The sequence below is a fragment of the Grus americana genome, chromosome 13 (assembly GCF_028858705.1).
Source record: "Grus americana isolate bGruAme1 chromosome 13, bGruAme1.mat, whole genome shotgun sequence".
In the NCBI taxonomy this organism is placed as follows: Eukaryota; Metazoa; Chordata; class Aves; order Gruiformes; family Gruidae; genus Grus; species Grus americana.
In genome coordinates this window covers 5562156-5576597 of record NC_072864.1, presented here as the reverse complement: position 1 = coordinate 5576597, position 14442 = coordinate 5562156, and the positions used below count along the sequence as shown (strand labels likewise).

Below are 14442 nucleotides of genomic sequence, written 5' to 3'. Positions count from 1 at the left end.
GGATATTATCTGTTACACCTTGCCCCATTGCCCCACATATGCGGCAGGAGGAAACAAAACCACTGTTTACTAGGACAAGTTAAAAACCAGAAATACAACTATGTTTTCCTACATAACAATCTATGCAGGAGGCACAGAAGCAAACCAGTGTTTTTCTTTTTAAATAACCAGGCCACTCGATGACAGCTTTCACAATCATTTAAACCACTGTTCCCTTGGGTGTGCAATTACCAAAGTATTAATAACAAGCAACATACATGTTTCATCAGCAGTGCAAGATGCAGAGTGCTCTCTGCTTTCATTACGCTCAAAGAGAGCTGGGGATGTGTCCCCTGGATCCACTGTGCTCTTCCTCATTCTACACTTGACATCCCAGATAATTATACCCAAGCCAGAAGTGGCCTTCTAATATTTTTAAATGGGAATGTTATAACAATAAGTTAGGCAAAGTTGCTGGTGTTTCACGCAGATTTGTATGTTTTTAGGCCTTCCATCATACCAGGATGTGAAACATATCCTCTGCTTCTTCTAAAACTGGTTCAGAGCTGCACAACAAACCTCTCTGTGACCCCTCTCCAGTCAGAGAGCACTTAAGCAAGGGCTGAACTGTAAACACTGGCTCAAATGAGCTATTCAGGCTCTTCACAAGCAGGCGCTTGGTGCGGTACTCTGAGTACCCGGGCCGCATGTGCGGATGTCTCCATCTGCAGAACAGAACAGCATTGTGTCTGGCTCGGAAGGGACAATGTTGCCTTTGTAAAGTCATTCATTTCTCTTTCCTATGGGGACATTTCCAGATACCTTTGTCCTTTTTCCTAGTGGTAAAATGATTTGGAGACACCATCAAACTGGATTAGGATGAATTATAAAATAAAATGTTAAACCGTGCCCATTTCAAAAGTAAGTATTGATTCACTGATTTAAAGAAATGCAACTAATAAAAGCTTGTGACCCCCCACAGCTTTACTAGCTCAGGCCCTCAGAAAATGTTATTCTCCCAATGGAGAAACAGCGTGATCGCCTCTTGGGTGTTTCACAGCCTCAGAAATCCAAGTCTACCTCTGGCTGTCAGAGCAGGGGCTGTGGTGAGCTGCTGTGTTTGCCCCTTCCTGGCAGCATCGACTGAACTGTGGTAAAGCAGATCACAGTTTTTGAAACACTTTCTTGGTGCAAATCACGTTTCACGACTTAAATACTGGATGCTGTTAAAAAAAGCAGCAGCAGAGGGAATCAAGTAATCTCCTAATGCACAATTAAGCACGTTAAATATATGGCCTAAAATCTTGTGAACAGTCCTGAAGAAAATCTTTTTTGCCTGAAAAAGGCATATTTCCAGCTGGCAGTTATGGAAAGTGGCACTATCAAAACGAGTCTCACCGTATTTAATTCTCATTCTCTTTATCTCGTGCTAATGCCTGCTAATTTTCACCTGCAGCTCATGTACGGGGAAAAAAAGAAATAAAAGACTGGGTTTAGTCACATTTAAATCCAAGAGGGGAAAAAAAAACAAACCCCGATAATTTCGCAGGCGATGCTGAGGTTGGGGCCTCCAACCGCCGTGCCCTGCCGCCCGCTCCTGCCCGGGAGAAGGGCCGGTGGGTCAGGCTGCCCGGGGGTACCCGTGCCGGAGCCGCCCCCGTTCCCGCCCCGCAGGGGCGGCGCAGGGAGATGATGTCAGCGGCGGGCTGACAGCCATGGTGTGAGAGCAGTGATTGAGGCGGCCGGCCCGGCTCGGCTCGGCGGGGCCCGGCAGCATGTCGGGGCCGAGCGCCGTGTCGGACCCCCAGCACCCGGCGCGGCTGCTGCGGGCCCTCAGCTCGTTCCGTGAGGAGAGCCGCTTCTGCGACGCGCACCTGGTGCTGGAGGGGGAGGAGATCCCGGTGCAGAAGAACATCCTGGCGGCCGCCAGCCCCTACATCAGGTACGGCCGGGGAGGTGGCGCGGCCCGCAGCCTGCCGGGGAGGCCGCCAGGGCCGAGACCGGGTCCGCAGCACTCCGGGCCGCGACTCGGCGGGAGGCCGCGCTCGCCGGGGGTGGCCGTTACGGTTACGTAAGGAGCGGGCTTGGCTTCTTTTAAGGACGAAAGAGTCGGGGAGGCCGGCGGCGGCACCGGGACGGGACGGAGCGGGCCGGGCCTGCCCTGCCCTGCTTTGCCCTCCCCGGGGTGCCCGGCGTGAAGGCAGCGGCTCGGCCGGCGCCCTCCCTCCCTCCCCTGGCCGGTGCCGCCGTGCGCTCCCCCCCGCGGACCCGAGCCCCTCCGGAGGGGCGGTCGTGTTCTCCGCATTAAACTGCTGCTTTCTTCCGGGTTTGAAAAGGCTGATTAATCCACGGGGGAAAAGAAATAAATGCCCCGAACAACTCGAGTGCTGCCAAGTGCCTGGCGCAAACAAGCGACCCAGAAAAAAATAACTTTTAACGCTTGCAGGGGGAGGTGTTCGCCGAGGGGCAGCGTCCCGCAGGCAGCGGCAGTGCCCTGGTGCAGTGTTCCTGCTCCTGGCCTGGGAGATGCTGGGGCTTGCGACCGTCGCTGCACCGAGTCAGCACTTCAGGATTTTTTTTTTCTTTTCTTAATGTCTTTTAGCAAGACAGGGCTCCAGGTGGTGGTTATGGATTCTGAAATATGTCAGCTTTTAAATTTAAAAAAAAAAAGGTTTGAAAAAGGTTTGTCTCCCCATCTCCTGTTCCCTTGTGTCCGTACAGCATCCAAGAGGATAACTCGGAAATTGCCAGAGGTACCAAAGCCTGGCCATGCCAGGAGAGCTGGCTGCTGTGGGCAGAGGGTTTCAGCACCATGTGCAGTCGGAACTGCAGTTTGACAGCGAGCGTTGGGGAGGACAAGCTGTATTAGCACAGTCACGGTTTCTGAGGTGGCCTGGCAAACGCTTTGTCCTGGACTATGCTTTCAGTGAAACCCATTTCACAAAAGGTCCTGCTGCTGCCATTGACAGCAGTTTGGACTTCTCCATTGCACTCTGTGGTGATGAGTCCGATGACATCAAGTAAAAAGAGTATACCCACCATGAGAAGATTTATATGGTACATATCTGCATATCAGAGAGGGTGAACATACAAGCGGTTAATTCCGAAGGGTTTTTATTTGTAAGTCCTATCATTTGCAGGTAATAAAGACATTAATTTTGTCTTACTCTGTAAAGTAGGAGCAGACCTTTCAGTATCACTTAAATGCAGGATTATTATAAGTCTGTAACAGACTTTTTGTAATGGTTGGGCATTCCTTCCAGTTGTAGTTTCCTGCGAAGTTGTCATAAAATGTGTGCTAGGTGGGGATGGGGAGTCTGTATGCTACTGTCCAAAAAAATGCAACCTGCTTCAGTGTCGTATTATCATCTGCTTTTAGGCAATATGGTATTTTGGGTGACCATTGTAGTACAACTGGGACATTCTCAAGTACAAAAATAAGCTAAAAATAAATAGAATATAAAGTTGATGATTAACTTTTAAATGCGTGTTGATTGTGCACAGGCTTAAAGTAACAGTTCTCTGTGTGGGTTTAGCTAACAGAGCTGAGATATAAAATGAGATAAAATTCACAGAGAAGGAATAGTGGCAAGAATTGTCAAAAAAGACACCACGGAGCCTATGTACTACTAATAATTTTTTTCACTGCTTGTCTTGAAGCAGTTTTGGAAGACTGTGGTGAAAGGCGAATCAAAGATGTGAAATTGAAATGAGCCATTGATTCAATAGTCTTCAAAATGCCTGAACACTTTTTACATTGTTGGTCATCATGTTTCAGATGACCATATGACATATCTGAAGTCAAGGTGCAGAAGGGTTGCTCAAGGTGGAAAGAGGTGATATTCTTGGAAAAACTGCTGTTCTACTGTAACAGCAAGATGAGCTTACAGGAACTGTGCAAATTTTTACTGTGAAAAAGACTGCTTAGTTAAAAGATACTGTAAATTATTTTATGGAGAAGTACCTTTTCACAGAATTTCATCTTTATTGCATTTTGCTCATCCCCGAAAAAGTACTGGGGAAACATGAGTTAAGCGTGTGTGAGGAGTAAGAGCACCAGACATAACTACATTAGCAACAAAACTTGTAGTCATTAGAGTTGTGGTTTTTTTAAACTCAGAATTGTTCAGGTTCAAATCCCATGAAGGAACTCATTAACTATGTGTGAAAGTAGGTTACATGCATTCATATATAAATATGATTAAGGGTTTTTTTGAGTGGGTTTTTTTGTTTTTATTTTTAATTTTTTATTTTTAAGCTTACTTATGTTTTCTCCTCAGGCTTGCAAGATGTAAAGAACAAAAAACACATGCACCTAGTCCTTGTGTGGCACATTAAGAAACACATTTGTATTGCCTACCTTTGCAGACCCCAATTTTTACCTGCTGCCTGTCTCTCTTCTTTTTATCGCTCCAGGATCTCTCTCTTAGTCCAGCTGGTCTTCACATTGGGTAGAATTGGTCAGGTAGGTTGCCAATGTTGGAACGTTATGTTTCCAGCCAAAAGTAATGTTTTAGTGGTTCTTTTTGGAGATAAAATTAATCTCCAGCCTGTACCTAGTCTATGGAAGTACTGTTTATTTTGAGTGTTGGCTTTTCAAATAAAATTATTGGTTTAGGTTTCTATATGAAGAGTTATTGCAGGAGACTCAAGGATTTCATGTCCTTGTATTTTAAGGGTAGATGATTCCAAAGTGTTCTTTGCTACCAGAGGCTGTTACAGTCTCCAAATGCCAATTGATTTGGGTTGCTTTCACTTGAAAAATTCCAATATAAAGGTCAGAAAAACCCATTAACTAATTTCAGAAGTAAAACTTGGAAGAAAAATGAGTGGATATGTGAAACATACTTAGCAGTGAAGCAGTGGAAGTATGAGTTGGTGTGGTGTTTTCTGTATCTGGCTGTGTCATTATGTATTGTGGCTGTGGGCAAGTCGGTGGGCGAGTTCAGAAGCTGTGTAGGGTTTACATGAATGCTTAGTTTAGGGTGTGAGTAGGAAAATAAGTAGGCACGGACTTTCTGAGGGGGTGGTTGGGTGTGAGCAGAGTCTGTGTGTGCTGAAGGATTTGTGCAGCCACAGAGAGAGGAGCGTTACCTGTTTTTTAGTTTTGCATGGAAGCTGTTTGGCTGGCTGGTTCTGAGTAGGACACTTGTAAATTATAGTGATGTTGCTTCCCTCTAGTTATTTGGCAACTGGATTATCCACACAGCTCAAAAATGGCAGCTTCAGCGGGGAGAGGACAAAAGACATGGTGGGGACACAGAAACGTGGAAATGTTACTGGTGTTGCAGGTCCCATCTGCCTTTCTTGTCCATAGGCTAGCTTCTGCAAGTACAGAAAAAAAAAAAAAAGCCTGTTTCATGAATAAATTTTCAGCCTGTGGGACCAGTAAGACTTTTAATTTTTGTGGTAGTTTGTTTCTTGAGGTCTGGCCTCAGCTGCTTAATGCCAAGTTGCTTTGTAAGGCTCTGAGGGCAGTGAGGTCTGGGGTGGTTGTGTGAATTCCTACAGAATTGCCTTATATGTGCAGGTTTATCTAATCCCTCTGTGTGCCCCTGGAGCAAATCCTGTCATTTACAAAACACAGAAGTGTTCCTGCATATCTCTAACATCTTGTGGTATGTTCCTGAGCCTGAGAAAAGGAGGATTCCTCAGGAAGAGACTGCCATAGGACAAAGCGTGGTTTGGCTCAAAGTGATGTTGCTGTGCACCCCAGAGAAGTTAAATTCAAGCCAGGTTAGCTCTTGATTTTCTCTTCTGTAACAAGTCAGCCAGAAGCCTGCGCTATTTTGGTACTTTTTATCCTGGCAATTGCCCTAATGTAGATACAATTCTATTGCCCTATTTATTTAGTTTGTGAGCCTAGTGTAAATTATGGTGGCATAAGAGTGCTTTTATCAGAATAAACCATGCTTGCACTAGTGAATTTGGCGTAAGTTGTAGCATATATCCGCAAACCTTTTATAGGATAGATTTGGTCCAAGTATTCCTGGTATCCCCAGCAGTAGCAGCAGATGTTCTCATCCGAACAGATCTGTCACTGTCTGGCATGAGTTGTTCCTGGCCAGCTGAAACTTGCAACTCTTAATATTTTGCTAGCTTGCCGTCTGCTTGCCTGTATCGCAGGGCAACAAAGAGGATATTTAAGCTCAGATTCTTAGATGAACTGAATGTTGTTACGCAGGGATTGTGCTGCTGCATTAGAAATTAAATTAAGACATTTTTGTTACCTCAGCAAGTTTTGTCCTTGGTTTTCAAGCATCTGTGTGAACAGATTACAGATGGCTGTATGTATTCTATACTGTTCCCCAAGGCTTGTCTAACTTAGTAATGGACCAGTAACCATATTTTCCTCTTTTTCCAGATGACTATAATATAGCTAAACAAAAATAAAAATGTAAAATTAAGTTCACATTATTTTCTGTTTACTTGTAAATAGCTATGCTTCTTGTAAATTGGTTTTGGTCAGAAATAACCTGACAATCTTTGCATCTTCTCACTTGTGCTGCTCAAGCTTTGGACATCCCTAAACCGTTGCAGACCTTGTAGGGCCCTTACACGGCCACAAAACTGTAACCGCTGTGCTGGGGCCGAAGTAGACTTCCGTGGAGATGTGGTGGGACATGTCCCCTGCTGCTGAACTTCTGTCTTTCCCTCCGCACGCTGGCTCTTGGAGCGTTCTGAGTTATCATGAAACTGTGAGAATTCAGTCTGCTGAGAGAGACAGCGTCCTCGTGTGAGCGTGGCTGTGAGCATCCCTAGGTGCTGGTGTGAAAAGTGGGACGGGACGTCCGTTCTGCAGTGCGCGGAAAAGGTGCAACTTGGTGGTTTTTGTTAAACTTGTTAGATAATAAATATTGTAGAGCAAGGTGAGGTAGAAGCCAACACGTGCCAGTAGCTTCTGCTGCTTATTTCCTGATACCTGTTTGGTTTTTATTGACGTTTATAGAGAGCTTTTATAGTGTTCTAAAACTTTTTCTGTTTGGGACGAGTACTGACGTCAGGAATACAAACTGCTGCTGAAGCTGGGAGGTATTTGCTTGTCAAGACCCTGTGCTCTCTAGTTATGGTTTAGCTGAATCGCGCTGTGCTCCTGCCAGGTCTTGTTCCCTCTTCGCTGGGCATGCAGGGCAGCGTTGTGGTAACAGCTCTGTCAAGGAGGGATCTAAAGCCACGTCATTTTCAAGGTTTCTCATGAGAAGTTTGTTTCTGGCAGTTTCCTGGGAACTTTGGAACTTTATGGGCTGCCTTGGCAGTAGGAAGTCAGGAGCAAATCAGGCCAGAATTTGCTTCCAGACTTTTAAAGCTGTTTTTTAAAATTAGACATACTTTTGGTTTCGTTTTGGTTTTGTTTTTTTAAATGAAATTAAGATGTTACCTGTGATGTTATAGTGATAAGTGAGTTGTAAAGTCTGTGTAACTTTGAGAAGCAATAAATCAAAATAGTTGCCTTGTCCAGAAACTCTCTACCTGGCGTAACTTGTGAGAAGTGCCTAGATGTGTGTTTTAGGTTTGGAGAAGTGGTTGAGGGGCAACAGTGATAAAGGCATGCTAAAAGCTTATGGTTTAAAAAGGGATTTAAAAATCACTATACCAGGCTTGAATGGGGAGTTGTTAATTATATTCCTGCTCCAACAAGCCCCTAAAGATGGCCTGAAGGGAGGAAGCAATAAGGCTCTTACCCAGCTCAAAATAGTAAGAAAATACAGTCGGGCTGCTCCTACACGTCACGCAAAGGGAGAACTGGAAATCAGAGCATCTTGTTTACGCAGAACTTGAGATGAAATTTCTTGGCCTTTCTTTGTTTCTGAAGACACGCAGTTCACCTGTGTGCCTGATGTAAGAGGCGAGTTGGGGTGGAAGGAGGTGTGGCAGGATGGAGCTGCTTGGGATGTCTGGGTAATCTATATTCTGTAGGTTGTCTTTACACCTGCATTAATTGCCTTGTTTGGCAAAACATTTATTATTAAAAGAACCTCTTTTATCAATAATTTTTCTTGCACATTTTAAAATGTATTTTGCAGCTGGAGCAGGGCTGTTCTGAAGGAGCTCAGGTGGCTGGAGAAAGATCTGGAGTTGATGAATCTGGACTTCTTGATTCGTGGTTTGGTTTTTGTATTCTCTTTTTCTTTGAACCTGTTTTATTTGTATTGTTCCCAGGTACAGTTACAAAAGAAACTTCCTCCTTATATACACTGACAAATATGAAAAGTAACTAATGGTTTTAAAAATTTGTTTCTTCACTCTGTGTTCAGACCTTTTATTTCACACATTGTACAAAGCTTTCTCTCTGTCCTGGTACTGAGTACCAGTGTAGTGTTACCTATACGTAGGGGACTCTCCAGTCTGCTATTTGTCTCTCACAATGCCACTGCTTAATATTTCCAAGAAAACAACAACAACAACAAAAATCACTGTTATGGATAGCGCCAAAATTGCTTGTTGCCTGTCAAGGAAATATGTCCTTAATACCATGTAGTTAGTGGCTGGTTTGTGTCCTCAGGCACGTTGGTTTACATCTCCTGAACGACTTTAAGCTGCCTAGTACAGCTCTTGTTGTTGTCTATGGACATGGTTAGTACTCTGAATTGCAGGCTCTTGGCTCTTCCTTCTTGCGCTGGCGAAATCCACGCTCCTGCTTCCTTCTTCCTCTTGGCCGCGTCATCACTTTCTGTGATAGCCTTGCAGACCTCCCTTTTCCAGTTCCCAGTGTGCCTGGAGTTCTACTCACTTGGATCCCCAAAGAAACATAGTGCTTGTCACATCTTCCAGCTGTCTGACGATACTGCTCACGCACTTGTAATTTTATCCATTCGACTTCATACTTACCAGTGATTCTGAAAATCTTGGACTCTGATCCTTATTTCTCCCATGTGCTATAAGGATAAGTGAGGTATAAAAACCCGATTAAACCAAGGTTTCTCAGCAGGTTCATTGGTGTTTTCGAAACATGATTTTAGTGAGTCACAGGAATGTTTGGATTATTAGAGATACACTACACAGCATTGCATTTCTTAAATATATTTAATGTTAAGTTTAACAGCATGAGTGTGGTACTATACTTGTTCCTGCTAAAAAAAGTATTTTAAACAAATCTAAAAGAGCTAATTTGAAAGAAGATATATTTTCAAGTAACATACAGTTCATTTCTTGGTTCTTCCTTTGCTTTTCCGAAGAAGTCCTAGTCCCAACTTGCTATTTAATCAGTGTAACACTGCTGTTTAGTAGAAAGCTAAACTTTCAACTGATGTGGACTGGAAATCTCGTGAATTGTCTATTTAGTGAGTGAACTTGAGTGTCATGTATAGCACAAAAGTGGCATAAATGTGATACAGATTTAGTTACTTACGGAGATGCTTTGATGAGCTTTCCATGCGAGCTAACCTGCTACCAATTGATGAACAGGGATTAGACATTTTTTTCCCCACCTTTTAAAAACAAAGAAAAAAAACCCCAAACCCACCTTTCTAAAGCCAACGGCAGGTATTTCTGAGACAGGAAGGTACCTAATAGATCTGTGCTTCAGGTGAGAAGAGCTGAATAGCCGACTGCTGAACCGGTCTACTTGGCTACATTTCTAGCTGCGGTTGGTGCTGCGTGCAAGGTGCGTGGCACAAACCATCAGTGCCCAGCAGCCGGCTCATCTGCATTGCTTGTGTTTGACTTGTTTGTAAGCTCAGCTGGTACAGTCGGTTAGTTGTTTTCCAAGTTGGCTAAAATAAACCCAAAGTAAAATGAAATGCAGGTACTTACTGCTGCTGAGAAGCTTCAAGAGTCCATTCTTAGGGACTGCGTTCGTCAAGTGTGTGTTCTGTCTACTTAGGGCTAACTCGCATGTTTAGGCAAGGCGTGCTGGTTCAGGGTAGATTTCCAACTTAGATTGCAGTCTAGCTCTGGATGAGCTCAGTGTAGTCAGAGTAACTTCAGATTTTCAGGGTAAACAAGCTCTTCATTGAGCAAAGCCCATGAACATATACCCTGCGCTGCTGCTAAGGAATTGCTTTGTTCTCTTTCTTATGGTGGGGGGGAAGCCCTACATTTTACCTGACTTAAACTTTGCAACAGGTGAAAAAACTAACTTATTCCTAGTTGTTATTTCTCTTAAACCAAGCAAAGCAATTTCTGCAGGTTTTTGTGCTGAGCTGTTAGGTGGACTGCTTTGCCTTTAGACCTGAAGTTGCAGTTACAGATAATCTTGAGAGATGTACGAGAAGCATAGCCAAAATCCTCTGAGAGCTGGCACCCTTCGCAGGGTGTGGTGAAGACTGTCTTTTATGTGTGCTGCTAAAGGCCAGGGTGCAACCTCAAAGAAAACCTTCTGATTTGGTTGTAAAATATCGTTTTGGAGGATGGCAGTGGGTGGAGTGAACTGCTGCATCATGTTTTTGTGTCTGACCTGTTTAATAATGTGATTATTAAAGTCTTTTTGCACACAGAAAAGACCAGCCTTCATGGGAGAAAATGTTGCAGGGATAAAGGCAGACAAATGAAAAAACTTTGTCGTTAAAATGGTCAATCCTCAGTAGGACTTAATTAGATTGAACATGGAAAGCTTGTACTTGAAAGACTCAAACCTACATAAGGATGCCCAGATCAGGAGGAGCCTAAATTGACCTTACGTTTGCATCAAAAGTAGATTTTTAAAGTTTTCTCCTTACTGATGCAAAATCTCAAAGTACTCGTTTGTCATTTGGGACTGAGTCATCCTTGTGAGCATGTGTTAGGTTTGGTGCATGTCTTTGCTGGAAATATTTGTTGGAGGTATAACTTCATTTTAAAATGCTAATGCTCTCTGGAGAGGGCCAAAACGCTGTTGCAGGTAAAGGTTATATCATCCGACCCCAATTTTATTACTCTTTGATTTGGAAGGATGGCTTCGCTACTCTAATACTAAGGTTTGCTAGTGTGGCAATATTGGCAAAACTTGTGTAGACTAGCCCTTATGGTTAATCTGGAGCAAAATCATTAATTTGGAAAGACAGCTCCTTTCAAAAAGACAAGTGTTTCCCTCCTGTCTCCTGCAGATTTGTTCCCGACACCCTGCTACAGCTGTGTAAGTAGGTCAACGATGACGTGAGAGCAGGTAAAAGTTTTGTGTTGCAAAGCGTCACAAACAAAGCGTCTGTCTTTTGTTTCCCAGATTTTCTGATTGTTCACTGTAAATATCATAAACCTGCTTGAGGTGAATGTGGTCTAGAGCATTCTCATTTACAAAGGCGCAATCTTTGCAGGCAGACGTTTTCATCACCTGTTTAGGTACCAGTATCCCAGCACTCCAAGGATTAAAGCATTCCAAGAGTTAGCCTGTTGTTCTCTTTATAACTTATATCATTGTTGTAGAAATACATGGGTTATCTTTTCATCACAGTTCACAAAATAGGCAGAGGTTTTAAAGATAAATATTCCCACTTATTTATGTCTGACTCAAGCTTTATTGGTGGAGGCTGAATTACTTGTTTTGGTTTTCACTTTGTTGTTTTGCTTGGTTGGGTTTTTTTACATTATTATTCCCTCTTCTGTAAACTGTCAACTGTAAAACGTAGGAAAAACAAGTTTTCAGACACATGGACCCTTTCTCAATGTGCTTCTCATGCACCTCAGCTGTCCCACAGCAGCTCTCACAGGGACTGGGCTGTAGGGTTGGAAGCATGACTCTGTATTTTTCTTTGTTTTCCTCTTTTAAAGTGAGAGATAAGTTGGAAGAGCCATCTTAATTTTAATAAGAACTGTGGACAGTCTTAAATTTATCTGTTGGGTTTTTTTTAGTTACTTGAATCTGTTTTATGCCATTAGATGTGAATTGTGACTCCCAGCAATATCAGCATTTGTTCCTAAGCCCTTGTTTCCATTTTAACGATTCACCTTGCTTATATTGTTGCTTACATATACAGAAGAGGTATTGGATTTTTTTCCTCATTCTGCCTTATGTAGTGTCATTTGAGATAACTCATTAGGATTGTATTCCTTAAGTGATGTGGAAGAGCAGATTCTAAATTTGTCACACAGACACACAACATCAAAACACAACATAAACCCACTTGTTCTTATTCCACTTGCTTGAGGTGTAGTATGGGCCAAGCAGTTTTTCCTGACCAGGTACAAGAGGTTGGGATGGATGTTGTGCATTTATGGAACATTTTATTCATGTTACCGGAAGCAATTTCAACTTACAGTGGTGATCTTAATTCAAAAAAATGGAAATAACTGTTTTAAAGCATGTATGGAGTCAAGCTGCTCAAAATTAAATTACTTAAGAAAACAGGACAAAGAAGTTGCCTTGTTTTGTTTCCCCCAGCTCTGTATGTCTCCGCTGCCCTCTGCTCCCAGCTAATGGGTCTTCTGGTTGGCTGTGAGGGTTTTATTTCCTTCTAAATCTTGATGTTCTGGTCTTTGATGTGAATTAAGGAAGACTGAGGCAGCCTTTTCTGCTGTGGTTTGGCAGCTTAGAGTGCTTTTAAAGTAATTAGAAATGTTGTCCGGAGAAGGAAGCTCCCGCCTGCACTTGTAAGAAGCAGCCAGGCACATCTCTGCACCTTGGATTGCCGATTGCCACTTCCAGCTTTCTGCCGCACAAATCATAGGCTGAACAAATCAGTGTGGTGGAAAGGAAACATCTCCTTCCCGGGACACTGACAGATTGGAAACCCTCTGCTTAAGCACAGCTAGAAACTGTTTTTCTAAAGTGGAATTTGATAGAGGACCAGGGTTAAGTCTTTCACAACGTATTGTCCGCTCTGTCTTTCTGAACTGGGAACAAACGTGTTTTGAAACTTTCCCGTTCTGTCTGTTGCGTGTGTTACAACAAGGATGCCCAAACCTCGGTTTGCTGGCGAGGTGTGGGTGCAGGTAACAGCTGATGCTGAGTGATGCAAGAGGAGGCATGGCTCCATGCCCTCTTCTGCTTATATACTTCCTACTTTTTTCTTCTCCTTCAGGTTCGTTCTTTCCACATTAGACTCACAATTTTCTGTCTTAAACTTTTCTAGCCCCAAACCTGGTTATAATCCATCCTTGCATCATATTTTTTCCTCCCGTCTTCCCAACAGCCAGTAGCCATCCTACAGTACCTGATGTGAGCGATGAGTACCGACAGCTGCCGTTTGGGAATGGTTCTTGTGTCATAGCTCAGAAATCTGTACCAAAATAACTTAACCTAGTGTTTTATTAACTAACAAATCAAAGTTGTGTGACAGATGGAGAACTACTGCTTCTCAGGACAGATGATAGGAACAAAGCTTAGTCTGAACTGGGATGCATTTGCATAAGGTGAATGTTTGCCTGCCTACGAGTAGCTATAACTTTGAAATCAATTTGTTCTCGAGGTTATTTTTCTGCTTTGAGTTTATGTTTTGGGCTTGCATCAGTGATTGGTTTGTTTCTTTTCAGGTTAATAACTTTTGATGCCTGCAAAGGTACACAGTAATTAGAACATCTAGCCTGATAAGACCTAAAACCTCTGAACAACAGTTTCTTGTTACCAGGAGGCGTCGGTGTAAAGTCCATGCAATGTGGTGATTTAGCTTGGGTGTGTACAGGTGATGCCAAGATGAAAGTTAGTGATAAATAGCACTAGTCCTTTCCCTAATCTCCCCATTAGTGCTGGCATGCAACATGTTTATTGTGTGCCTTGCATCTCTCTTAAGCCCCACAGCGTGTTGGACTGTGCAGGTTCTGAGTAGATACCGCTGTGTATTTGACCATACCAGCTACTCACAGATACTTCACACGTCTGAGGTCCAGATACCATCTGACTGTCTGTCTTTTCTGGTGAAGGAAGCCAGACCTGCAAGCCTTGATACGTTTTATGTTAAATGAAAAGAAAACACGGTTTCATCACAGGAAACAAGATGCAGCTTTTGTTACAAACCGAGAAACCCAAAGCTCAAGCGTAGTTGGCATAATTAAAATTGAGATAGTTTGGATAGATTTGAAAATGTGTGTAAAGAAGCCGTGGCACTGTGTTAGAGTTGAAAATGTGTGTCGCTCTGTGTGTGTATGCTTTGTCATTCATTTGGAGCTTGTAGGCGTGAAAAATGCACATTCCACATGGGCAAGGATGGCGTGAGTTGAGATATTTGTATGGAATTGCTCGAGCTATATATTCGGTTTAGAAGTTGTCAGCTGACAGGTTGCAAATCGATGTCTGCTGTTGCAGCGTGCGCTTTATTGGCAGTCATGTAGACTGTAGAGAACAGGTTTAATTTTTCTAATGTCCTTCCAAGTGTTAGGAAATAGACAATTTCCTAATCTGCATTATATTGTTGTTGTTATTTGTATTGTAACTTGTGCTAGGTGCTGTACAAACACAGAGTGAAGCAGCTTAGCTTCATACAGCCGTACATATCCATCAGAGTAACGTTGTCTCCCCGGGTGTTCTGCTCGCTGGCAATGGGTCTCTTGCACTATAGAAAAGCGATGTGACAAGAAGACCACAAATATGATTGACTTCACAGATAAAAATAC

The 14442-nt window shown here is 43.2% G+C and overlaps 1 protein-coding gene across 1 annotated transcript in view; it reads left to right on the top strand.

Annotated features, from left to right (window-relative positions):
- The first annotated feature begins 1676 nt into the window (after positions 1-1676).
- Positions 1677-14442, top strand: part of GAN (gigaxonin) — a 42363-nt gene continuing 29597 nt past the window's right edge. The window contains exon 1 of the mRNA XM_054840298.1: positions 1677-1921. Within this exon, the coding sequence (XP_054696273.1) occupies positions 1755-1921 (167 nt within the window). The 5' untranslated portion in view covers positions 1677-1754. The remainder of the gene's footprint in view (positions 1922-14442) is intronic.